General features: G+C 36.9%; 1 protein-coding gene across 2 annotated transcripts in view; it reads right to left on the reverse strand.

The window, feature by feature from the left end:
- Positions 1–2,093: 2,093 nt before the first annotated feature.
- Positions 2,094–25,910, reverse strand: part of NUP133 (nucleoporin 133) — a 30,384-nt gene continuing 6,567 nt past the window's right edge. Inside the window, exons 8-26 of one of the 2 annotated variants that reach the window (XM_032102323.1) lie at positions 25,834–25,904; positions 25,108–25,255; positions 24,154–24,301; positions 23,361–23,518; positions 22,521–22,612; positions 20,106–20,269; positions 18,656–18,747; positions 18,310–18,534; positions 17,181–17,303; positions 16,626–16,725; positions 15,425–15,667; positions 14,112–14,245; positions 12,329–12,487; positions 10,821–10,956; positions 8,856–8,974; positions 7,304–7,384; positions 6,201–6,265; positions 3,813–3,901; positions 2,094–2,823 (exon numbers count right to left, since the gene is read on the reverse strand). In XM_032102323.1, coding sequence (XP_031958214.1) covers positions 2,687–2,823; positions 3,813–3,901; positions 6,201–6,265; positions 7,304–7,384; positions 8,856–8,974; positions 10,821–10,956; positions 12,329–12,487; positions 14,112–14,245; positions 15,425–15,667; positions 16,626–16,725; positions 17,181–17,303; positions 18,310–18,534; positions 18,656–18,747; positions 20,106–20,269; positions 22,521–22,612; positions 23,361–23,518; positions 24,154–24,301; positions 25,108–25,255; positions 25,834–25,904 — 2,484 coding nt within the window. In that variant the 3' untranslated portion in view covers positions 2,094–2,686. Of the gene's footprint in view, positions 2,824–3,812; positions 3,902–6,200; positions 6,266–7,303; positions 7,385–8,855; positions 8,975–10,820; positions 10,957–12,328; positions 12,488–14,111; positions 14,246–15,424; positions 15,668–16,625; positions 16,726–17,180; positions 17,304–18,309; positions 18,535–18,655; positions 18,751–20,105; positions 20,270–22,520; positions 22,613–23,360; positions 23,519–24,153; positions 24,302–25,107; positions 25,256–25,833; positions 25,905–25,910 lie in introns of both variants that reach the window. The other variant, XM_032102322.1, reaches the window with a different exon arrangement.

Raw genomic sequence — 25,910 nt, forward strand, 5'->3', positions numbered from 1 at the left:
CACTCTATCCCTTCTGTTCCTTTTTATTTTCTCTCTACCCCAATCTAGTTTACAGCGAAGTGCCCAAATGGCAATGTTAAATTCTCCCACTTCTGAGTAAAATACCATTTTCTGCAGGTAGAGCTGATGTTTATCTGTATTCACTAAATGAATGTGGTTTTTGTCTCAAGTCAGAAAGCAGCTGGAGTGACTTTCCAGTACAGAGCTGGGCACAAAGAACTCACTATCTACCATACATAGCTTCTGAAATTGATCACAAATGACAACTGATAAACTCTCCTGCTGCTCTGGCGGCAACAAAGGATACAAATGCGTACCTCCTGTACTCTCTGTGCTTTCCATTACTGAGAAAATAACTATTTAAGAAACAATGTGTATCCTTATTCAAGTGGAGCTATCCATCCCCCTTAGGACGTTTGAACCCTCATCTTTTTTGCCACAAGTTTATTTGTTTTTGTTACACTTAGAAACAACCTAAAGCTCTGGCATTTACCACCTTCCATATGCAGTGGTAAATGAAGGCATCCTCCTGGAGCAGTAATCTGAGACTGGAGCTCTGCACCAGCACAGCTTATTACATAATGAAGTGAAGGACAGAGAGGAGGAATAGCCCCAAATCTCAGACTCTTCAAACTTTCCAACAGAACAGTGAACCAGTTCAACATTACTAGTACAAGAACATTAAACATCTGTTTAGACATAGAAGTTATTTTAATGAGGCGTTGTTTAAGTAAACTCATTGCAAGTAGCCTTCTGTTTTGGCAATAGTCAGATGGAAAGCTGTTGTACAAATGCCAAATGCCTCCCAACCCGGCAGCAGAGTAAAACAGTAGAAAACCCAACAAGGTTCATCCTTTCCCAAAAACCTGGAGAACGCTTTTACATCAACCATGATGAACAGGACCCAGCAGAGAAGCCAGGCACTTTGAAACAATAGCTAAGGGTGATCAGAACTGCTTGCACCTGGAGCAAGCTTTCCAGGGCTTGTCCTGCCATGCCTGATGGAATACAGAGATCTGGCCAACAGTCTAGGAAAGTATGAGATATCCCCAAAGTGTTTTATGGTGGACAGTCAATTAAAGAGATTCCTCTTCAAGCAAAATTTAAGAGTCTGGGAAAAGTTAAGGCAGAACATATATTGGCAGGGGCAAGCAATCATTTATTCCATTAGTCCCTTTCTCCCCAAACCCCGCTAAATTTACCAACGTGAAAGCACCCTCAAAGTGACATTCAGGCGAACACGTGGAATTCTTCCAAGGCTTTAAACAAGCAATTCCTTTGAAGCTGTAGCTGAGAGTTCCGCTCACACTTCCCAGCCATGCAAGACTGCAGAAGAGCAAAGTTCGCTGCTTAGAACAATCTTAGAAGATGACTGCTAGTGCATTTCTTTCCCATATTAGTTTGAACCTCTCTAGATAAATGTATTCTTCCAAACATGTTCAGACTCTCAGCCCAGCTTACTGTATTAGTACAGGGAGGAGGGGAAGCCACGGGAGGGGAGCTGTGCTTTTAAAACTAGAAACTGGATTCTCTTCAACCAGTTTAACTTCTGACCTTCTCAGCTGTTAGATCAAGTTATTGCAGCAGGCATGGAGCCAGACAAGTAAAACATAAGGGCATGCAAGTTGCTCTCCAGTCAGTTTCTGTCTCTTCAGCGACATGCAAAAGAAAGGTGCAACACATCAGATTGCAACTGAAAGGCCTTTTTTTAATCAAAAGACTAAATTCTGCTGTCAATCAGAATAATTGAGAAATGGAATTTTTTTATTTTTTTATTCCCATGTCAGAGAACTAACTGGGGCTAAAAAGGATAAATGGAAATTAGTAGTGCCTACCAGTAAAAACCAAGGCATGGAAGTAAGGAAGATCATGCTGTACTCCCACACTTTCATAACTGCTTTCGAGGTTTCTTCTGAGCCTAGGCACAAGCAGTTGCTGTCAATGACTGCATGGGGAGCTGCTAATCCCATTTTACATGTATGCTAGAAATAGCTTAAAGGGAAGTTAAATGGATACAATACTAAAATTTTTGGGAAAAGTTTAATCTTACAGATGTGAACTGAAAGAACGGTATATTGACTGGTCCAGAAGACTTCAAATGAGAGCTGTACTTTATTTCTTTCTGTCACAGACAAGCTGAGTGATCAGTGACAAGTTAGTTATCCTTTTTGTGCAAGTAACCTTTAAGGCAAAACTGAAATTACCCAGTTTTTTTCAGCAAAAAGTGTTGTACAAAGAAACAGTGGAGTTATCTGATAGAATAACCAGTTGTTTCTTAAGTAATGTACGCAGTCACTTCGCATGAATGTGTTTGGTGTTTTCTCTGAACTGAAATCACAGCCCCAGTGGTGACAACACAAGTTTCCCACCTTCTGCAGTGGGTCCCTGCATTTCACCCTGTGTGTCTGTGTACCCCAGTCTCAGACAGGACACGTGCTAATCAAGATACAGAAAAAACCAGCAAGTTTATGAAAGGCACAGAAAACGAAAACTTTATTTTTATGTTGCCTGAAAACACAACTCTGCCTCCCCTGACGAAAGCATCAATGTCTATACACTTAGGACCAAGTACATTACTCATACAGACTTTATCACAAAGTTTTAGTAAAAAACCAAACAAAACATTAAAAAGTACACATGAATTCAACAGTTCTTTAGAAAAAGTATTAAAAAACCCTGGTGAGAATCATGCTTGTCCCTGAACGTAGAGTTCATAGTTTGCTTTTAGCACAAATTCAAAGTAAGCATTGTATTTCAAGTTGCCGAGTTCGTTTGCTTGAAGCAAGTCCTTCACCTCTGGTAAATACTCACTCAGCTGAACTCCTACAACACAAACCCATTTATTACAACACTGATAAATGCACTTTGCACGAGCAGTTAATATCATTTTTGAGTAAACACCTGTGCCTGCCGCAGAGGATTTGGGAAGCTCTGATTCTGTTATACGTCAAGAAATACAACAAAGCTCAAGTAGCCTGTAAAACGGAGTTAATTTTCTTTACCCAGAGTTCAGTAATTTAATAATTAAACCTAAAATCCAAACTTTACCTAAATAAAAATAATAATAAATAAAAGAAAGGAAAGAGGAAAGAAACCTCAGTTATACAATAACTATGTATCAGTTGCAACAGTTCAGGGTAGGGTGTGCAAGTCTTACAAATGCAAGGAAATCGACAGGATTGAACATAGAACTGGAACTGTCCTGAAGAACTTAATTCTTGTATTTTTCACGTGAAGCCTTCTCTGTTCTGGGAAAAGTTTCTATGCAGTAATATTTAAAACAGGCTTTGACTCTCAGTTGCTTCCCTCCTCTCCCTCCCTCCTCCAGCTGTAACTTTCACAGCCATAACTTCCTATAGTCAGCTTTAAGTAGAAAATGGGAGGTGTTTTGGTTTTTTTTAAACTTTTGGAAACGGAAAACAAAAGGAAAAAAAAATTTTGGCTAAAATGGATTAAGTTCTTCTGAGTGATAGTCAATTATTTATTATCCTGGATCTTACAGAAGATACGTATTTACCTCCAGAAGACCTACTTCACTGCACAGTAAGCAACTGCTGAAAACCTGCTGAGTGCCCTACTGAGCAAAGAACTTTAGAATACTAAGATTATAACCAAGAAATCTGCTCATCGCTTACCCCCCTGAACAGTTTACAGAGATAAAATTAGCTCCATATGATATTAACTGTCTAGTGGAATGAATTTTTTATTACTCTGAGAATTTATTAATGCTACTTTTACATGCTAATGTTGATCTTAAACAGCTTTTGAAACAACGATTTCAAGACATTCAATTATATTTAAGTCCACTTTACCTTCTTTCAATAGCTTTTGTAGTATTTTCACAAATATACTATCTTTAGATGCTTCAATTGGATCATCTCTACCATCTGAACAGGACCATCTGAAAGTCAAAGAATAATTTGGGGAGAGAATTGCACAGACAAAATACTAGGAAAACTAACAAGAAATAAAAACACAGGAAAATTTGATAGATTATCAAAGGTGATTAACACATGTCCACATGGAAACATTATGTGCTTGGTTATAGCTCAAAGCAAAAGGTTTTTTCCACCTTGTGTTAATTAGTCTTTATTACAAGAGTAAAACTGGAATGAAATTGCACTACTATAATGTAGTCTAGTTAGGAGAACAGAAATGTTTCCCATCTTCTAAACCATTAAAAACCCCAACCAAACAACATTATTTCTTTGATAAAATAGAAGTATTATCCATTGAGATAACTACCTATTCTCAGTAATTATATTTTACAACTGAGGTGAAGAACGTGTAGATTTATTTTCTTGGCAGAATAAAGCAAGAGAAGCAATTCTCTAACGTGAAAAAAAATCAAAATAAAACAAAAATCAAACATTGAGAAAAGAAAGGAGGAAAAAATCCGCAGAATCTAAGTTGCAGGCCTGTAACAGCACACACAGTCCCAAAACAAATCGTTTGTCTCCTTTGTGATTAAACGTGAAGACTGAATGCCAGTCTCACCTGTGATACAAAAAAATCCCAGATTTTTCTAAGAGGAAGATTGTTTTAAATGACAATTTCCCATCCTTGCGGAGCTTTATATGTACCAGTTTTAAGTCAACACCAACCTAACTTGTTTTGCTGTGGTTCTAACCTTTCAGTTGTTAAAATTTCCTGTTCCATGTGCTAAGCTGTCAGACAACACTGGTTCTCATATCACTCCCTAAACTACCATGGGCCAGTGGGACATGCTTGTAACAGATCTGGACCTGGATCCAGAAGCTATTACTGACAAATCCTCTGTACTTCACTGGTTTTACCCTGGATGTCTCTTCAGCTCCTAAATGTCTAGAATTACATCTTTAATTCTGTTAGGAAGCATGTGAGGAAAGGAGGGAGGGCAGGGAGATTTCCTCCTCTTGGGCACAGAGGAGGACAGTGAGGACACTAGCAGAACACCAGGCACACACTCAGCAAGGCTCTCCATCCTACCCAAGAGCCTTACCACCATCTGTAGCCCTCAAGCTAGAAACCACAGGCCATCCTTAAAAGCAGGTACTGTAACATGTCGAATGCTTACTTTTGCACACAGATGAAAGTTAACACTACCTCTCTGTAAGCCTTTGTGAGCTCAGCTGGGACATCAAGTTTTCTACACACTATTCGGTGTAAAGTCTGCATCTCAAATTGCACCTGGTTAGCTGCCAGGGTGGCCAAAATCTTGTCAGCATTATACGTGTTTGAACTGTGCTACATTCAAAACCCTGTGCTTGTCCAGGGTAGATAGGTCATAAACCAAAAACTGGACTGGTGTCATGTAGGAGTTCTGGAATAGTGTGAACCTCTTTCTGCTTGTTATTTGTGTTATATGTGCACATAACTTAGTCATGCAATTAGGAATTTATTTCCTAGACACCACGGTCCTTTGGAATCTATCCTATGCGTAAGTGTGAATCCAAATGCTGCTAATTTCCATTTTAATCACAAATGGCACAGTGCATTTGGAATGTGTTCTCTCCTCATCTTTTCTTCCTTTGGTCCCTCCTGGAACATAGATAGGAGTTAGGAAAGGCAGAAGACTCCTGAAAGTTAGAAAGGAAAGCGAGGAAATGCCATTTGAGCTATTTAACCTGGGAGAGAACAGTATCACTGCATGACGAGAAGATTCTTGTGACCAACTGGATTCTGCCTGTACTGGGTTTTGAACATCCATAAGAGTGGGTCTTCTAAGCACTATTTAGGCTTTTATCTCTCACAGCCTAGAATGCAGCTTTAACTCAAAAAGGTCGTGAAATTGCCAGTGTGGTTCAATGGCAAAACCCAAGTGAAATAAAAGCTTGCAGGAGTCACCTATGCCTATGTTACTTTTAATAAAAAGCTTCTATTTGAGATGATTCAAAGGACAAAAAAAAAAAAAAAGGTTCAGGATTGGTCACTTCTTTTACCTCAAGATAGGGTTCAAGAACAAAAGCTGCATGGGTTCATTTCTGTGTCAGGTGCCAGGACTGCATAGTAGGTTGCCAGTGAGATAAACCAACAAAGTACTGCAGATTTTTTTTTTGCTGGGGTTTCACTTTACAAATAAGCATATATGTTCTGATCAGATACATTATACTTTACTAACCTTATCCTATGAAATTAAATCTTTTTGATGAATTAGAGAATAGTACACAAAAATATAATTCTGGAAAAGCTGTGTCACAATAACTTATATTTGTACTTACCCATCTCTTTGGAGAGCCTTACAGAGAATTTTAAGTTTAAGATCATTTACATCGACTTCTTCTTCCTTCAATTCATATAAAGAGAAAAGACAGACAAACTAAAATTTTTGGGTTTTCTACAAAGAAATAATCACTCTGTCACACAGACTGCACCAATAAATCAGATTCTTCAATCACCAAACATAATTTTTAACATACGCTGTTTTAACAGGTGATCTGATCGGACTGTTGAAACATCAAACACTGTTTCCATTGAAATCATGGATACAGACTTTCTACAATACATCACCACTCAACTGCTGAAGACCAACTAACACAAAAGGACACATTTTAAAATACCAATTTGTACAACATTGTATTCTAGGCAAATTTTATTTTACCATGTGCTAAATGATGACTGAAGTTAAAGTTCTTTTTTCGTTATGGCCAAGCTAACTAACATGCATTAGTGTCCACATTAAGATATGTTTTATGAAGATATTAGTAAATATCTTCAAAGATACACATTTGATTTCAAAAGGGCAGTTTCTTCATTGCACAGAAACTACCACCTCCAATTTGTGCTGAATGGTTCTACACAAGTTGTTAGAAGCTTTAATATCTGTGGGGAAAAAAAATTCTACATCTCATGGGTTTAGAGTAGCATTTATTTAATTTAGATGAAAAAAAATACAGTTGGAAAAAAAGTAGATGGCAAATCTGTGGTTCAAAGCTATTTACATGTTAAAAAGTGGTGACTATCCCACATTACCTCATGACCATCAGTGAAACTGCCAAGAGGGAAGACACAAGAACTAAGCTTCTAAAAACAGCTGATCTTTGTCCTGTTTGGAGACAGCCTGTAGGGAAGCAAGGCTCTAAAAAAGAAACTCTAGACTATAAATGGGAAGTGAAGATGAAGAGTGTAATTTTTCTTAAATTATCTAAACCACATTTGGCATTAAGTCTCCAGTGACTTAAAAACAAACTGAAAAAACACATCAGGGGTTGCTTTAATTACCATACACTAAGCCAATATGTTCATTAACTAGAGATGCACCATCCTAGCTTAAATAATAATAAAAAAGTCTCCAGGTTAGAAATCCTTCAAAAAGTTTTCTTACCTCATCAATATATTCTAGCAGATCAAGTGCCTTCTTGAAGTCATATTCATTGGCTCTTCTGTTCTCATCACATATAAACATCTATGAAATCAGAGATTAACATGGAGAATTATTTTTAGCCTGCAAACTAACGTAACTGGTATCAGGGACAACCCACTGTGGGAAGACCACCACGTATTTTCTGCTTACATGACCTGCTCATGAAAATATGTCTTGATTCAACTGCTAGTATTTTTATAGTAAGGAATATACTTCAGGTTTTAGAGCAGCATTCCACCTATGTGACAATGGTCTGTGGGCAAATGATACTGGATACAAGGCTGCTGGGTTTCAAATTTAAGTGCCATTTAAGGCTGTAACATTCCTGGACTACTGTAGCCAGAGCTCAGCTCCACAAATAAGCTCTCCGAATTATTTCGGTAATTAAGCTCAAAGCAGTACTTCAGCACATGTGCTGCCTTTCACCTCTTAAAAACAAGTTCCCCCTCAGTATTTCATATCCCCCAATTATAAATTAGTACTTCAAAGGAAAATTAGCATTAACACTCTTTTAATTTACACTTTCTGAGTTTCATTCTTGCATTGCAAGGAGCAAGTATGAACACTGGTTTGACAATAAAAGAGAATTCAGAAAGAAAACTGTTGTGGCGCCAGCACTTGCCAAGCCCTGACTGACACTTCCTACCCTTCCCTAATCCCACAGCCAGCCTTACTTAAAAGACGCAGGTAAGGATTTCACAGTCTGCTATTAGCACAGTTTTAGCATGCTTGTTTACATGTCAGCTTTTGATTTTCCACAGGATTACAGAAAAATACGGAGCTACAAAACTGACACCCAGACAGGACTGACTTCTTTTACAATGTATTGCTGTTATTCATGGGAGTATTTTTTGTGTGCATCACTGGATGGTAAAAATATGTGGCAAACAAGGCAAAATCAGTAAGGTTACTGGTTCCTGGCTACCACCAGAAAGGAGTGAGAAAAAGGAATCAGCACTGTTACTTATCCCTGTACTGGAACAGTTCACATTTTTGTTTCATTACAGGTTAGATTTTTGTAAAAGAAGACAAAAGTAGAAAGACTTCCGGTGCCTCTTTGCAACAGGTGACCAAAAGCCTCTTCCTGTTTCTAGTTCTTCCTTTTTCTATCTTGCAGCATCCTTCTCCACTAAGATAGAATTGTTTGTTCATTCTGCCTTCCAAGTTCTGCCCTACTGAGAATGTAAAGGAAGGTAAAAACTGTTCTCACATCCAAAAACTGGTTTAGACCAATAAATCAACTTCTGGCACTGATCTGATTTGCTTTTTCTCGTAGCAGCCCTCCAAAGCACACAGTCACAACAGAAAAAACTAGCACTAAACCCATCATTCTGATGTTTGGTGCTGGTAGAACTAAGCAAAGTTGAACTAATTCATACATCAGATCTTTAGGTGCTTAGCAAGTCATATAAGGGATAAAGGCAGCTGTGACCTCCTCATTTATTTTACCACAAAGAGGCAGAAAACATCCTGGAAGTTTACCTGTGTAATGAAGAAAACACAAAGCACTTACATCAATAAGCTGAGATGCAGACAACACTGGCATATCGTTGAGGTTCAACTGCTTCTCTGCCAGGAGTTGTTCGGGAAGTGTCTCCTGATGTAACAAAAAGCGCTCCTGCTCTGATATTTCTTGTAGTCATTTAAGGAAATGAATGTTTCATGTTATTAAAATGTAATAATAAATTTTGTGGCACAACAGTAACTGTCAAGTCACAACATTATTCAAGCCTACAAGCGTTTGTTATGAAGCATTCCATTTGGACTCTCATCCACGTTCCCAAAGCACAGAAATACTTCCACTTCAATACCGCCATCCTAGTGAATTAGTTCTTACTTTTCACTCATGTTCCCAGCGTAATAAAAAATGGATAACTCCAATTTTGCCCCAAAACTTCAAAATTAATACACAGGATTGGATGGAAGCTGTTGCACTGCGCAGGAAAGTAAGCTGGTTGCAACTTCAAGGAGCTGTGCCATGGACTTGTTCCATCTCATGAACTGTTCAGTTTTCAACAGTTTTATACTTGCCAGTATGATCTGCTTTAGGATCAGAAACTTGCTAGTCTGAGACATTCAAAATGGAATAAACATCAACCACACTGTATGAACCCTGCCCTTCCCACCAACTTCCACTGCATGGTAGAATAGGGAAAATAATTCTATGGAGCATTTTATCTGTTTGGAGGAATAAGCAAAATGTGGCAGAAATAATTAGCCTTTCTTTATCAATAGGAAAGTGATACACAAAGAAATTAAGTTTTAAACACTGCACCATGTGCCACACAGAAATGTGTAGCAGAATAAAGTCCAGAGCAAATTTTGAGAATCCTCTAGTCCATTTAAATAAAGCTTTGGTTTTCTCATTTTTCATTTTTAAATTTTCTTATTTAAAGGTGAGATTCTTCACATCAGCATAGGCATTTTCACAGTGATAAAAAACTAAATTTAAACTTCAAGATTTCATGCAGTGTTTTACAACTTAGAAGATAGATAATACATTATTATTATGAGCTAAAAATAATTTGTAAAGCTTACTTAGTTAACATAATCATTACCAGGCTTTTTCAACAGCATTTAAGAACTATTCATTACCTAGATGGATAAATACGCAGATAAACAGAAGTAAGCTTGAGCAGCAACCCTGAGTCAATATTCCAAAGCTTCCCCCTGGTGGCCAGAATCCTTTAACCAGTAGTGCAGAATTGCTTTTTCTCACACTCACAGCACATGTGCTGCACTAACAGTATTTTCCAAAGGCATACGAATGGCAGAGCAGTGGAACCATTGCATTTGGTAATGAAGCAGGACAGATATTTGTACTTTTCCTGTTCACATCATTTCGGATAGAGCACAATGAAACACTGTCATGGTAACCTTTCTAGATACAGAGAGCAAAACCCTGAGAAAGCACATCTTGATCACACCTGTATATATTTGTAATTACATTACAACACGGTTACTGGATTTCCATGTACAGCCTAAGAGCCTCAGGACCTGAGAAGAATTCAAAACTGAAAGCCATTCTATAAATAAGCTCTAAGAAATTAAGTAATTTTTACCTTGCATCTGAAATATAAAATGCAGATTCATTAAAATACATTCAGTGTGAATGGTTTACAACTTTCACTTCTCAAAGTACAAGTGCAGCTTGTTATTTATGCCAATATTTCACACGTTAGTAGAACAAGTGGAAAGGTACAAATTTGCCATGCTCGTAATCCTAACTCACATGTGAAAGTGAATACTTTCAAGGAAGTAATACTTTCAAGAAAGTGAATACTACAAGGAAGACAGCTTACTGCCTCATGCTGTCTTCCTTGCGGCTTCCTAAAATGAGCAAAACCATCAGCCCATTTATCCGTACCACACTAAGCGCTCTCAACATAAAAAAATCAGCTATCTGCAAAATTAGTGGGATTCTAATTCAGTAATTTAATTAGTCTTTTCTTCACTTTGCCCTATTCTTATTTCTTACCTTCTATTTTCTCTTGTAGGATGTCTTCTGAGAAGTCAGAGGCTAGTGCAGCTAATTTGCTCAAGCCAAGAAGTGTCTTCTTCTTTGCAAAATATCGTGTCTCCATATTTGCTAAAGTCTGCAATGTTCTGTGAGCCTAAAATTAGAAATCAGTTTTATAAATTAGGATTGGAAGGTTAACAGACAAGAGTTTTATCTGAAAGGAAGTCTCACAGCTATTTATTGTTTGTAACACTGTAACCCTTCTTTTTAAAGGTTGTCCAGTTTGCACAATAAAACTCTGCATTACACTCTTCAGGAAAAGACACAGCCCTCTCTTCCAACAATATATTAAAAAAAAAAAAAATCTTTTCAGTACTAATAAAAAATCCCCTACCTTTCTCTCAAACGATAAATTGCAACTTCACACATTGTATCTTTAGGATCTAATTCAATACTCTGCCATGAAATTAGGCAAATATGTTTTGACAGAACACTTTTGCATGCAGATTGATTTACCTGTTAATTCGGGAATTTGAAAAAAAAAATTGTGTATAACTGCTGCAGTAACCCAACACAGAGGCAAGAATTTGTTTATCAGTCAAAGGCACAGCTTCTGAGAACTTCCTCAGAAATAAACTATCTAAACTGAATTAACTGTGTATTTTAGAACCCTTATTCCCCTCTTCGAAGTGCTTTGCTAAGAAAACTTCAATTGACACAAATGGAATATTACAATATTCTCAGAGTGGATTTTGTTTGTTTTGGTTGGGGTTGGTGGGTGGGGCTTTTTTGTTTAAGAGAGATATGGCATTATGAACCTAGAATTTGCAGTAGGATAAATGTTCCCATGGTTTGCATGCTTAACAGATGTGCATGTGGATTGAAGGAAGCCATTTTTGATTTGAAACAATTTTAACTGTTAAATGAAATGCAGAAGGATGGAAAGACTGACCAGCAAGAAGAGGGAATGTAACTGGAAAGCCCAGAAGGCAACAAATGATCATGTTTAAAAACAATGTCATGTTAATCTACCCCCATGCACACTTGCTATAAAAAAGTACTTTAAACTATGAATGTAAGTGATTAAAATTATCAATAGCTTTTCTACTTTCACGATACCTCCAAATTCTTTAGCTTTAAGATGTTAGTCTTGAAATAGAAGTTTCAGTTTTTCCCTCACTGGACAGTATTTCAGTGCTGTTGATATTCACTATAAATCCCCAATTCCATTGAAGTAGTGATCATGTAGCCAAACCAAACTTCCTTAGTAAAAAGTACTAGCCACCAACTATGGATGAAAAGCAGCCCTGATTTCCATTACATGGTACAGTGGCTTAGATAATAGATGGTGCCTGAAGGGAGACTTTCGGTACTCCATTAATTATCTGGCATCTTTCCCCTAACTCACCTGGATAAGCTGTCTTTTGATGGGGAAGAGTCATAACTAGGTAAGTTATCTGCTTGAATACATACTTGACCTGTTCAACATGTGGTATTTCCATTTGGCTGTATTTAAGAAACCCTACCTTTTGCAAATCCTGGCTATTGATGTCATGTAACCAGCTCAGATGTTCATGTGCTTGCAAGAAACTGGCCAGCTGTCCATGCTGAGCAATAGGCTGAGATAACAGTTTTCCTCGCTTTCCTTTTTCTAGATACCAGCGAAACAGGAAATCTGAAAAGTTCTGAAGATAACAGGAATATGAACAAATTTTAAAAGTTACATTTCAGTATCTGGTTTGTCTCCTAAGACAAAGTGCTTTATAAAATACAATTGGTAAGAAAATAGTAAGAAGCTGCTTGATAAATCCAGACACACACACACCACAAAATACACTGTTGATAAAAAACCCAGTAAGAGCCCTGATCGAAAGTGTTTAAAGCATTCATGCGGTCTCTGCAACAGATGCTGATAAACACAGAATCCTTCAATTAAAGCGACGGAAGCGCCAAAAGCAGATTCTCCACATTAATACACAAGAACAGGAATCACATCAATCACAATTCTTCTAGTCTCAATTTCATACCAGTTCCTTTGCCCCCCTTGAAACTCCATGCTTACTATGTCCTTTCATAAATAAGTTTACTTCCGCTGTCACCGTTTTTGAAACATTCCCTCCTACCTACAAGTTAACCTGCAACCTTACTTCTTCCAGGCATTGTTTAAACAAACTTTTTTTTACAAGAAAAAGCATCCTATTTTATCCTCAAAAACTTCCATGTGAAATAACTCATCAGGATTTCTGTTCGAGATTTAATTTAGTCTTTTCAGGACAATATTAGAGTAATGTTAAATTTTAATTCCATGAACAATTTAAAAAATGAAGTCTGAAGAGGCCATCAGTCTGATAGTCTATCCATTAGACTTATCTATTCAGCTGTACATTTGCCACAGTATCTTCTTTTCAGGAAGTCTTACATTTCCCCTTTAAAATAAAACATGTGAAGTGTTAAAAAAGAGGTAATTTATGCCCTTTGACAGGCTGAGTATTTAAGAAGTACTATTTAAACAGCTTGCTATAATTTCTATTACTGATACTTCTGTTTTTTGTTATTATAACAACTTTTATATACTCTCTTTACTAGGAAACATGTAGACTGCAGGATTTCTCTTTCCCCAATAGCTGTGGAAAGCTAAACAAATTCATCTCACCAACTCTCAAATTAAGAGCTTTTTGTTCCAGTCCCACACGTCAAGTAATCTCTACTACCTTTTCCTTAAGCTTTCTAGTATTTCAGCACACTTAGAAGTTTTTACACTATGTTTTAACAGACAGTGGAAAAATTGTCCAACAAATATGTAGCAGGACAATGCAAAAAACCCCAAAGCAACAGCCCTACCTTCCTACTCTTTGTAACTACTTTTCTATTTATACATTAATTACTTTTCTATTTATACATTTAATAGTTTAATCTCTTTTGGAAATTATCCTCCGATTTATATTACGTTAGTTTAATAAAACAACAGTGTACTGACAACAGCACCTTACTGAAGAAGTCCCAAAATGCTGAAAAATGTTAAGAGTGAGCTAAAGTGTCTGGGGCACTAAAAAGGTCCCATGAAAAGGCACTGCCCATACAGGTAGTACCCTTATTTCTGCTGGCTAGCTTTGCACTCCCAACGAAAATACTCCATTGAATATTTTACAGTGAATATCGACTTTGATTTTCCACATTACCCCTGTATGTATATGTAAATACATAAGTATTAAAAAAAAGGGGGGAAAAGCCCCAGAAAAAAATAATACATTTTGCAACATTTCCGGTGCAAACTTATTTTAAACACTATCTAAAGGAAATAGGACTTGCCTGATGTGCAAACTGTGTCATGTAGCGCTGTAATCTGGCCTGGTTGTCTGTCTGCTCACACATCTGCACCAGGATATCAAAGTCACAGTACTTCTCTGCTAAAGCAGCTGCCAACTGGTACTGTCCCAGGGACACTAAGTAACCAAGAAAAAAGAAGTTTCATCAAACAAGTTCATCTTCCTCTGAGACCAGAAAAATGAAAACAAGTTTCAAATGTTGCCATCAAGGAGATACTTACACGTTCCCAAAGGAATATTCCCCCACTGCACACATCTCCTGTGCAACATGCAAGCACACTGACCTACCACCTCTGTCCCACAGCACAAGAGGGAAGAAGGGAATACTAAATGGCACCAAGTCTTCTTTTTCTTCTGAAAGTTAGTATCATCTGCTATTTGCACTGGGGGAGGGAATTCCACCCATGACTTAACATCTATAATAACAGCCACTTAAATACACAAAGCAAAAACATAGCAGCCAAAGGCTTTTGAAAAAGAACAGGACAAATACAGACAATTTGGCTTGTATTAAAAAGATACTACTTAGAATCTTTCTTTTCATTCAGTTAAATATGTAAGAGCTGGCAAAAGACTCAGTTTTGTTTGTAAGGAATTATGAACCTTAGATTGAACATATGATATAAAATGTATTCATAAGCTAACACAGCCCATGAATGTCAGGAAAATGAACAATGATAATTTATGAAACTTTTTTTAAGAATGCTCAAAAATTATCAATAGATTGTTCTACTTATATCATTTGCTTTAGTAAAAAAACCTAAACTTTCCAAAGTTACTAAAATGCATTTACACCAAATTATTTCCATTTTAAAAGAGAGCTTTTCTGTCACTTACTCATTGAAGACTTGACCACATTGGGTACAATTATTAAATAATCGATATTGAAAAAGTAACTATTCCCTGATAAATACTAAACAAGCTTTTAAGGCATATAAGTTTATCTCAACTCGCAACAATGTAAACATCTAGAAATCCATTTACAGGCTACTTTTAGAACAAGATAAAATCCTGCCAGGAAAATGTAACAAGTTAGTAGAAAAAAAAAAATTCAAGCAGCCACATGCCTAATAAGAGGTATGCACATGGAGTGCAGTCCTGGATGCAAACTTGTGATCTGCTTTTATTTTGTAATTATCTCATTAAATCATAAAACCAGTCACTTGTACTCTGAAAGCAAATGTGTAAAGCAAGCAGAATTCATATAGAGATCCCATCTACTCTATCAAATCTGTGCAATTTCCTCATTGAATGGACCATTTAATCTTTGTGCTAAAGAACACGGAGAGCACTTACGGAGAGGGGACAAGAGTTCGGATCTTTTCTGGACGTATTCCATTTCCACGCTGCTGTACCGCTCCTGATCGGCCAGGCGATCCACAGACTTCAGCTGAGCAACGTAGCCGTCCAGGAAGCAATCCAGGAGTGCCACCAGCTGCTCAGCCACGACGCTGCGGAGGTTGCTGTCCACCTGGGGATACACCACCTTCAGAATGATTCCGTGCTGACGCGTTATCGCCGTGCGGAGGCCACTGGACGCTTTGGAAAACAACACAGGGAACATTAAAGCAAAAATCCAGTCACCACAGCAATCTATGGTAAAGTGTAAGAAAAACATTACTATGTATAATAAAAAAAAATACGAGGGAAAAAAGCTAATAAATGTTTTCATTTTGAAAATCAACGTAATACCATCATTGATCCACACCCCCAAAGAGCAACTACTCCCATCTACTTTTACATATTAAGTTGGGCCAAGATGTGGTAAACAAAAATCCGGAACTACGCAGATCTACGCTGCCAACTACCAATAGCAGCTCTTCTTCCAGAAGAAAAGAACTACTTGGACTATTTTAAAGCAAACTAAGAGAATACACACAAGGAAAAGGCAACTTCTGTTAGTCTGATTTGAACACTTTGATGTAGTTGTCAAGACAGAAGATTAAAAGAGTTTGCATGGGTCCTGCTATTCACAAGACTTTTGTCTTAGAAGCACTAAACAAGTGTGTTTTGCATGTAGAGGCTACAAGGAAGCTTAAGCACCAACTGGAAAGTGCTTGCTTCTGAGAACATTTATTCTGATAATTTTTCACATTATTAAACCATCAAAACAAAACACATCTACGCAAGTCGAGAATCATCAGTCCTTTTAGAACAGTTATAGACCACATTTTATGATTTATTTTAATGTTATGTACCCCAAAGATCTGCCAGCCAGAACCGATGCATTAAAAAAAATATGAAAATTCTAAAGTTAGGTTTTTTTCCCCAAGCTTGTGGTTTTATAGCCAAATGTGCAATGCAAGTTTTAAAAAATTATCATCAATACTGGACAAACTAAGTGTTCATTGATTAATCCCATTTCATTCTCCAAATGAAAACTTCATTTTCACTTAGTCTACTGACAACCCTGTAGAAGCTTTTAATAGTAAGTTTAAAATTCAGACTGAAATTCATGTGTTCTGAAACTTATGAACTTGTAATAGTAGTTTCTCACCTGTCCATGGAATATATTCAGGTTCTCTTTCTGGAAGTTCTCCTGTTTTATATAAAGAGGCTCTAGACTGACGATACTGACAGGCAGCTTGTAGCATATCCTATTTAAAGGCAAGGATGTGAGCATTTTCAAGTCTACCTCAGTATACACAGACCATAAAAGATGCTGTCTTTTATAATTCTGTAATGTTCTTTAAATATCCACATTCTTTCTACACCACTTTCTCAGTTGTACAGAAGGGGACATACTGACTGAGCAAGAAACCTCAGTGGTCAAACACAAGCTCTTCACTCTTTGCTACATATTCACGACTTCGCAGCTTCCAACAAAGCTGCAATTTCTCAAATTATCTTTAATGGTGGCTCAGGAGGAAAAGGAATGTCCCTAATTCTGCCCAAGGCTGTCTTTTCCTTCCTACTGTACTTGGACATGTGAAAAGCATATTCACTTTTCCTCTCATGTTAGTAACTTGGATGAGCTGCGCTGAACTTGTTCTGTGCTCTTCAGTGTTTATCTTCCCCTCCCACAAACATCTTGGTTAATGCAGTTCTGTACCTTAATGATGTTGTTCACATTGACAACTATTTGGGCCCACTCAATTGATTCAATAGGCACATCTTTCAGGATTTGTTCCTCCTCTTCTAATAAGCATTCAAAGATGGAATCTATCTGGGATACCTTGAAGACAGAAAGAAAAGTTACACTGAACACAAACATGTCCACTATCAGCTGATACCTGAAAGCCAATTTAAGAGCTGTATAGAAAAAGATGCACGTTACTTACTATTATAAACCACATAAATAGCCAAAAAATATTAAAAGGTATCGAGTACCCTAATGGATAATGAAATCACCAGCTTATGGCTCACACAATACTTAAGACTACAAAAAATGCCTTCTTTCTGGACTTAAATCTGACAGGGAAAAAAAAAAATCCTCATTTCTGAAGGCAACTCCATACACTTCCATTAAGCATATTCCTCCATCATCTTCTGGAATATTTGGCAGCAGAATGTTTGTTAGATAAAGTATACTGCTTAACAGATCTGCTTTAAAATAGCAGACTATTATTTCTATTTTCTTTTATATTTATTATTCTCCCTTAGCAACTATTGTTCTCTACAGTAAAAAACTTCCTAAGAATAAATGTTTTGTGCATAGTTCTTCTCAAGAAGGAAGAAAGAAATAAAGACAGAGCACTTGACTGGAACGTGGCATAAACTGAGAATTAACTTAGCTTGACTAATGTTAGAGAAGACAAAAATTATAAGAGACTGAATAAATATAATTCCACCCAGGACAGCTCATCAAAGCAGCTCTCCTGTCTGGAGAGCTTTATACTCTTCAGTTCGTCCCTTAAAAATGGTAATTTAGCATACATCTTCTTATGTGTCAGAGAATTTCAATTGTTTTTTTCATTTCTTATCCATGTTGGAAATTGTAACAACTTTACTTCAGCTACAAGAAATTTGTCAGAATTCACGTTTCAGCTGCAGACACAAAACAGTACATACATTAAAGTGAGGAAAATACTACCACACCATCCCTATCTAAAGGGTAGTTGTGTGAAGTTGAATTAACTTTTACAGTTTCACAGGGAAGAGTTTCAAAGTACATTTCAACGCACTGTAACATTTACTACATGCAACACTATACAGTAATTCATGAATGACAGGTTTCTTACCTCCCTGAAGAACACATCAGCAGGGGTAAGGCTTGGTGGAACATCACACTCCCTTTTGTTTAATGCAATCAGTATAGCAGCATTCACTAGATCAGACAGCCTAGAGTGGTGATTCTTGAGAACAATAGCTGCTGCCAGTTTCTCTGCGTGCTCACAGAGCAACAGGCGAGTGGCCATCGGCATCCCTCGCACTGGAAAGCTGCCCAGACGTTCAAATGCACCAACCTTTCATTACAAAAAAAACCAAAACAAAACACCCCATGCAGTTTAAACTTTAGTGTTCTAGCAGAATCAAGACAAAGTAATAATCTGTGTGTGCTGATACCAAAAGAACAGTAGAATTTACCTGATGAAGAAACTCAATGAAGAAGGAGTGTGCTTTTGTCTTATCCTCTAGTTGATGAAGAAGAATGAGAGACGTGTTGCTGAAACCAGCTGCTTCTAAAAAAAAGTAAAATCTTAGATCAGAGCACTTGATATCTTCATTTCTGGGTAACTGTGTTTTTTGCCTTTGAAGTGAACTTATCTGTCAATTTTTACAGTAGTACCACACCGGTACTTCTTACAGTATATGCACACACATTTATATACTACTTACCATGCTCTTTTTAATCTGTTTTTTTAACTCTATCATAGCTGAAGTAAAGCTTTTAGAAGAATTAAAGTATCTTTAGATCAGTAATATTCTGAAGTACCCAATTTATTACGCTGCTAAAATAGCAGCTCATGAGCATATTCTAGTTTTAGTAGGATTCAGACTCAGATTTTTATCCTCATGGTGGACTAGCTATTGCTAAATTTATTATGTCCTAGACCACAGCTACTAGAAACTACAATGCTAACATGCATTCAGATCTGACTGTGCATCCAGATTTTTTGTATATTCTAAGTGTAGTTAGAATATCAAGATAAAAAGCCTGGAAGAACTATCACTGAGCAAAATTAGCAAGACGATTTCCAAGAAGCTATCAATTTTCACTTCTGGCTTTAGTCAAGAATAAACACAGATAGGCTGCCAAATTAAAGTTGTTTCCGGAAATAAAGAGGATCTGATGCCTGACAATTTCCATCTGGCTGCCACACAGAAACAACAACAGGAAACATCATCCATCTGTAAATATTTACATGAACTTTCAAATTAAGCCTCTACCCCGTAACTGGCAACTACTGCCTAGAGGTCCTGGGACCACTTTCAAATTAAAACTTGTAAGAGACACCAAAGCATGAACAAAGAAGTTTCTTGCTGAAAACATGTCTGCTTTAATCCTTTATGTACAACAAATACTCGTAAATCAATTTCTCTAGTCCTCTTTCAGGCAGACATAAATACCAAAGCCCCAGAAGAATACGAGCTTGCTCTACCCAGGATCTAAGGTGACCAGAAGCTGTGCAGTCACACTGACAAAAGGGCTAAGAATGAACAAACAAACCCTTTCTCTTAACACATCTATTTTTTTAAAAATTATTCAAAACTACGCAAGGAATCATGGAAATACTAAAGTGACACCACCTGATCCTTGCACAAAGTACCCTTCTCAGAAATACGTTTTCCTTGCTGCTTGTGTTTACTACATGAAGTCAAGAACTAATCACAGCAGACTGCAAGTTTATCTGGTAGTATCAAAAGATGCATCTTTAAGTCTTTCTGCAAATGTATCTAGCGGTGGTAGAGGGCAAGAGACACCTATGCCTTCCTTGCAAAGCTTAAAGTATAATGTTATTTAGAATATTACGGATACTATTTCAGAAAAAAAAAAACAACCCAAAAAGCTCAAAAACCAACATATCACATTTACCTTCAGGTACAGATTCAGCCCATCTTGGATCAGAGGCAGGGTAGTCATCCATTAAGTCCACACTGATCTGAGTCACTGCCCTATCCAGCTCAGCATCACAATCCAGATCTGCATTACTTGGGAAGAGCTCAATTACCATGCTTTGTGCATTGACTATATCTTTCCTGAAAGAAATGAAATAAAGTATGTTAAATAAAATCAACAGACAGGATTATAGAAGAAAAACCCCCTCAGTTAACAGGATTTTCTGATACACTTTTTGTGAAGTTCTTGATTATATACGTCAAGCATTGTTTGCACTCTCTCTAAATTACCTGTGGATAAAAGGTATTCAAATTCTTTAAAAGCAAGTAGGCTGCACAACTTATAAACCAAAAAAGCACAAGCCAGGAGTTAAGGCACACTTTATTTTATTACCTCTAGTATTATTATTATTTAAGAGAAAATACTCATCACACAGAGCCAAGTCTGGATGTGTCTGGTAGCTAAGTCACTAAATTTCAATTGCTTGTTTTAAAATTTTCTCATTTTCTCAATCACTCCCACTAATGGCAATAGAGCAGAAGCTTGTAAAAGCTCTCAGGAAAACACTTCAGCAAATATAATGCATTCTTTTTATTTCCTATAATTGCAAAGAATCCTTTCATTCATATCAATTAGTAAAAGAGCAAGAAGTAACCAAACATAGACCTTCAAGGTAGGAAGTCATATTTCTATGTAAGAATTATGCCATATACACAAACCCCAGAGACTTGATTTTGTGACTAAAAAATTACAGTATTCTGACTGAGAAGGGATATTGTGATTCCAGTACTGGAAGTATTTATATTTTTCATGAAACTTTCAGTTTGAACACTTACATGACCACAATGTCTACAAATTAAAAAATAAACCAAAGCCAGCAGTGCATCCAGAAATTGCACAAAGGTAAACTAAAGCAAAGGATACTTTTAAAAAATGGAATATACTGGATCTCCTACTAAAAAAGAAAGTCCCATCTTTACTACCCAGCAGGATGTGTTTCTAAGGAAATTACATGGGACCTTCTTCATATCATGAAATGCCCTCAGAAAGGGTCAACTTGATCTTTCCATGGAACTTCCTATTCCCTGTGAAGATCACTAGGTCTGTAAAGCTGCCAGTGCTCACTGTATAGCTGGTGGACTTTACACTTCCAGTGGCTGCACAACTTTCCATTATTTGGTCTGCATCAACTCGGTGCCCATCTGGACAGGCCAATGCTACACCTGTTCTGTGCAAGATTGCTCCAATTATTTTACCATACTATTTTTTTCTGGAAAAAAATTCAGAATAACTACTATATACATAAAATTATTATTTTCTTCTGGCTTCATAAGTATAACCCAGATTTTTATCAAAATCACTTTCAACTTTCATACTGTTTCACACTGTTTTCCTTACTACCTCCCACTTCCGTTTCCAACCCCCTTGTGCACATCCTCAAAGACATGTTTGTTAACTGTGCTCTCAGACCACAGCTACTCCAGCTACCTCCAGCAGCACTTCTGTTTAATGACACTTCTGAATTCCTGCAGAATTTGTCTAAATTCTGTGCCTGTTTACAGATCTTGTATTGGTATCCTTTATTCTCTGTGCCTAATCCCCTTCAATATTTCTTACCTCACACGAAGCTCTATGTCAAAAGCATTCCTACCTCTTGTTATCTCAAACCTCTTCATTCCAAGTTTTAAGACTCTTGAAGGAGATTAGTCCTAAGAGGGTTTGTTTTGTTTTTTAAATACATAAATATTGTAAACAATCCCCTCTAAATATAATTAATCTACAGATCTGTTTATCTCCTTTTTCCTCATTTTCCTCCTCTGTTTACATCACTCATCTCAACATCAAACCTTTCAGAAGCATCGCATGCCTCCCCACAGTCCAACTGCTTTTATCAGGATAGTCTGACAAACAGGGTATTTTTTTCCACTCACTCTTCCATATCAGCCAATCTAAAAAACCAGTATCATCCTGCCCAAGGTCTACCATACCAGTTAGTCTTCATGGTCATAAGCACATTCAAAAGTATTGCTGAAAAGAGCTAGGCAAATAAAAATGATGATGAAAAAGAAAGTTTTTTAACAACAAAACACCACTTAATAAAGAATAAAGCAGTCAAAATGCAAAGCTGAAAGTTGTTTCACTGGCACAAACATTCCCATAGAATTTACACAAAGTGACAAGTCATTGAGATTACAGAAGTCTGCTCCTTTCTAGCACATACCCTTTCTTCACCAGCCCAAGGCTTATTTAACACTTTCCTAATAAAGATATGTCACTAAAATAGCTACAACTAAAATAGCACAGGAGTATCCTAACCAAGACAATCTCTTACTCAAATATCAGAGTGTCTTCAAAACCAGCAAAGTCTCAAAAACGAAGTGCAATTTCTACCTGCAGTACTGTAGAAAAGCAGCTTTCAGTAATTTGGTCTTATCTTCTTGAGCTATAATTTCTAGCCTACTGGTTGCATCAAATGCAGGACTCTGAAAATGCAAAATAAAAACTTCAGCTGAAAGACAAATATTAGTCTTCATTATGAAATGAAAACAAAAATTTTAAGTAGTAACGACACAGATTTAAAATAAAATCACCACCTGGAAGCAGTTGTGTTTCTTAAGTCAAACATAAACCTCTAAGATACCATACAATGAAAGTCACACAGAGGTTTGACCAAAATTCACACCATCTGCAAAGGAACTTACACCAATTTATTCTGCCCATCAGAATTTTTAATGATAATTATTTGAAGATTCAAACCCACCATTCTTCACAGAATTTAAAAGGTATTCCTGAGTACCATCATCCACAAAAATGGTCTAACTGCAGACAAACTTAACTAGAGACTAGTTTGTTAAGAAAAATACAGTTCCATCAGAGCAATCACACAAAGGCCTTCCACTAAAATACTAGTCAATAATAACAACTGACTATAGTGCTATATCAGGCTTAGTGATAGACAGCAACACACCTACATGGAAAAAAATGCAAATTTCATGGAAACCTCAACTGCGAAACATAGGAAAACAAAAAAAGCTACCCGAACTGGCAGATGTAAAAATTTTTATGTTTTGAAAACTGCCTTCATCACATGTGTTTAAGTCTCTATTTAAAAAAAAAAAACAACTCTAAAACCCAAACAAGCCAGGATTTCCACAGTGAAAATTCAAAAGTGACATAAAAGACCACCTTATTTGTGCCCTGTTTTCCATCAGGCAAGCAAATAACCATTACCTCACTTCTTGGTCCAGCAATAGAAGAGGACAGGGCATCTTCAAGGTCTTCAGGAAGCACAGAAACATTTTCCCTGGACAAGATAGTGAGAAGTCCGCTTTTTTTGGCAAAGAAGATGGGAAGGCTATTACAGGAACCTGCTCCTAAAATACTATCTCCTAAAATGAGGAGAGGGAAAAAAAAAGCAAGCACATAAAGACCCCTTTATTTTAAAACCAAAATGTAAGTTTCATAGACAATTATTACTTTTTGTCATTAACCAACCAACAGTACTGGCTTACTGCACCTGACTTAGAGATTGTGGAACTATTTGCTACTCTAGATGTAGACTTCCAGATAATGCAAGTGTTAAAAAAAAAAAAAAAAAAAAGGAAGAAAAGAAGAAAAAAACTCAAGATTCTGTTAATTCAAATTCTACCTAAGGACCGATGTCCCTGCCCTACTTGAAAACACCTCTGCAGGTCATGTATGACATACTTAGAGACATCTGACACTGAGTTAACTTCAAGGAAAGAATCAACCCACAGTGAATATTAGGAAAAAGAAAAACAAGGAAAAAGCCCCACAGGCAAAACCCCCATCCTCTCACATACCAAGAATAGGGATCTGCTTCATTTTCATTTGAAACACTGTAGAGTAACAATACTGGATGTCACATCAGCACTTCTCCATACACTCATGAGAAATTCCCAACTTGAAACATTTAATACAGGTGCACAAGTATGACACTGCTCTCTCAGATATCTAAATACTCAGAAGGTATCAACAGTGATTCCCCTCCACAGCACGTTACCTTGTATGCCAAATATGATTTTCTCCTGTGGCAAGGAGATTCTGCCAGTTCCAGTAGAACAAGCAAACACTTCATCTTCCTTATAAAGGTAAGCAGCATGGCTGAAGTAATCTGGGACTACCAGGCAGCACAACACTTCATCTTCGGACTGAAAGTGTTAAATACGAACAGTAACACATATATAATCAATACCTTAAACACTTAAAATTTTAAATACTAATCCAAGCTGCCTGAACTTGTTTTAATTTTATCAATGAGATATGGCTGTAACTTAAACCTAAAAACCTAAACAAAATGGCTTTTAATTTGCCTTAAAATTTTAGATCCTGGGGTTTTTTTTCCCCTTTTGTATGCATTATATTCTTGTTAATTTCACATGGAGAGATAAGTAAACAGATCAATTATTCTACAGTTTTCACACTCTTCTTCCACCTCTGAATTTTAAGATGCCAGGCAGTGGGGACAGGAGGAAGAGTGGAAGAATTTCACCAAAGAAATCCAATGCCCAAGTTTATGCTTCCAGAAGACACAGCACAGACAATGTATTCCGAGCAAGCCAGCTACCTAGCAAGGACCAAAACACAGGTCTCTTAATTTCTTATCCTGCAACAAGAGTCTCAGAGTTTGAGATCTGTTCTAAATGGGTTGCAAGAGCACACGACAAAATCGCTCTGTAGAAACTTTCACAGACAGCACAAAAATTAAAATAAATTTGTAGGAGTCAGATTATTTTTGAGGGTTTTATGTTATACCTTAAAATGCAAAGTCTAAACTTTATATATAGTTAGTATTAAACAGTAAGAGATGCTGGTACACATTTTCCTCAGAGTATTACAAATACATACTTCCAAGAGAAACTGATTTTCCTTTAGCCAAAAATCTGACACATGATTTATGTACAGGAATACTCTGAAACACTGAGCTTCCTCAAGTCAGTATCAGAACCTCCATTACCTGAAAAGATGGATTATACTGTGTGACCTCCACAACAACATCATCAGACATCTGGTAGCCTTTATCTTCTACTGTTATCAGAGTGTAGTAGACAAGACACGGACGATCGCCAGGATGCCATGCGGCAGCAAGTATGACCAGTCCATCACTATTCAACAACAGGTATCACACCATTGAGAGATGATTACTATATATTCTACTTGCTCAAACACTACCACTCAAAAAAAAAAAGATATCTAAGTACAATCTCAACTAGATACTTTCCCATCTTTTTTTTTTTTAGAAAGAAAAACTATACTATTTGTTCTTCCAAGCTACTTTATTAACAGTATTCATACCGCAGTACAAAACTGAACCAAGGCAGTTGTAATTTTATGTAACTAAATCAAATGCTAGAGATACGGAATTCTCTGCATCTGCTGGAACAAGTTACAGTTGCTTATTTTTTGTCCTTGTAAAATCAAGGCAAAACAAATAAACCTGATAAAATGACACTTAAAAAAGTGAACGGAATTATTATCAGGTAAAGGATTTGTAATGCCTAAAAAGATAGTGATAGCATGAAATATAGGATAACTTAATTACCTAACATAGGTGCTTATTTAACCACAGTGCCACTCCAGTAAAATTAAATTGCAATTTACTTATATGAAGTTTTTTGCAGGAAAACAGAAGAGATTTATCTCACTAATGAAGGCCTTACCAGATGCAAGTGTACTTCCTTACCGATTCTGCTGCAAATCCATGTATTGTATATTTACTCCTCCCTTAATATCTTCATAGTTACTTTCAGATCCCTAAAA

Source organism: Corvus moneduloides, chromosome 3, assembly GCF_009650955.1.
Source record: "Corvus moneduloides isolate bCorMon1 chromosome 3, bCorMon1.pri, whole genome shotgun sequence".
Classification (NCBI taxonomy): Eukaryota; Metazoa; Chordata; class Aves; order Passeriformes; family Corvidae; genus Corvus; species Corvus moneduloides.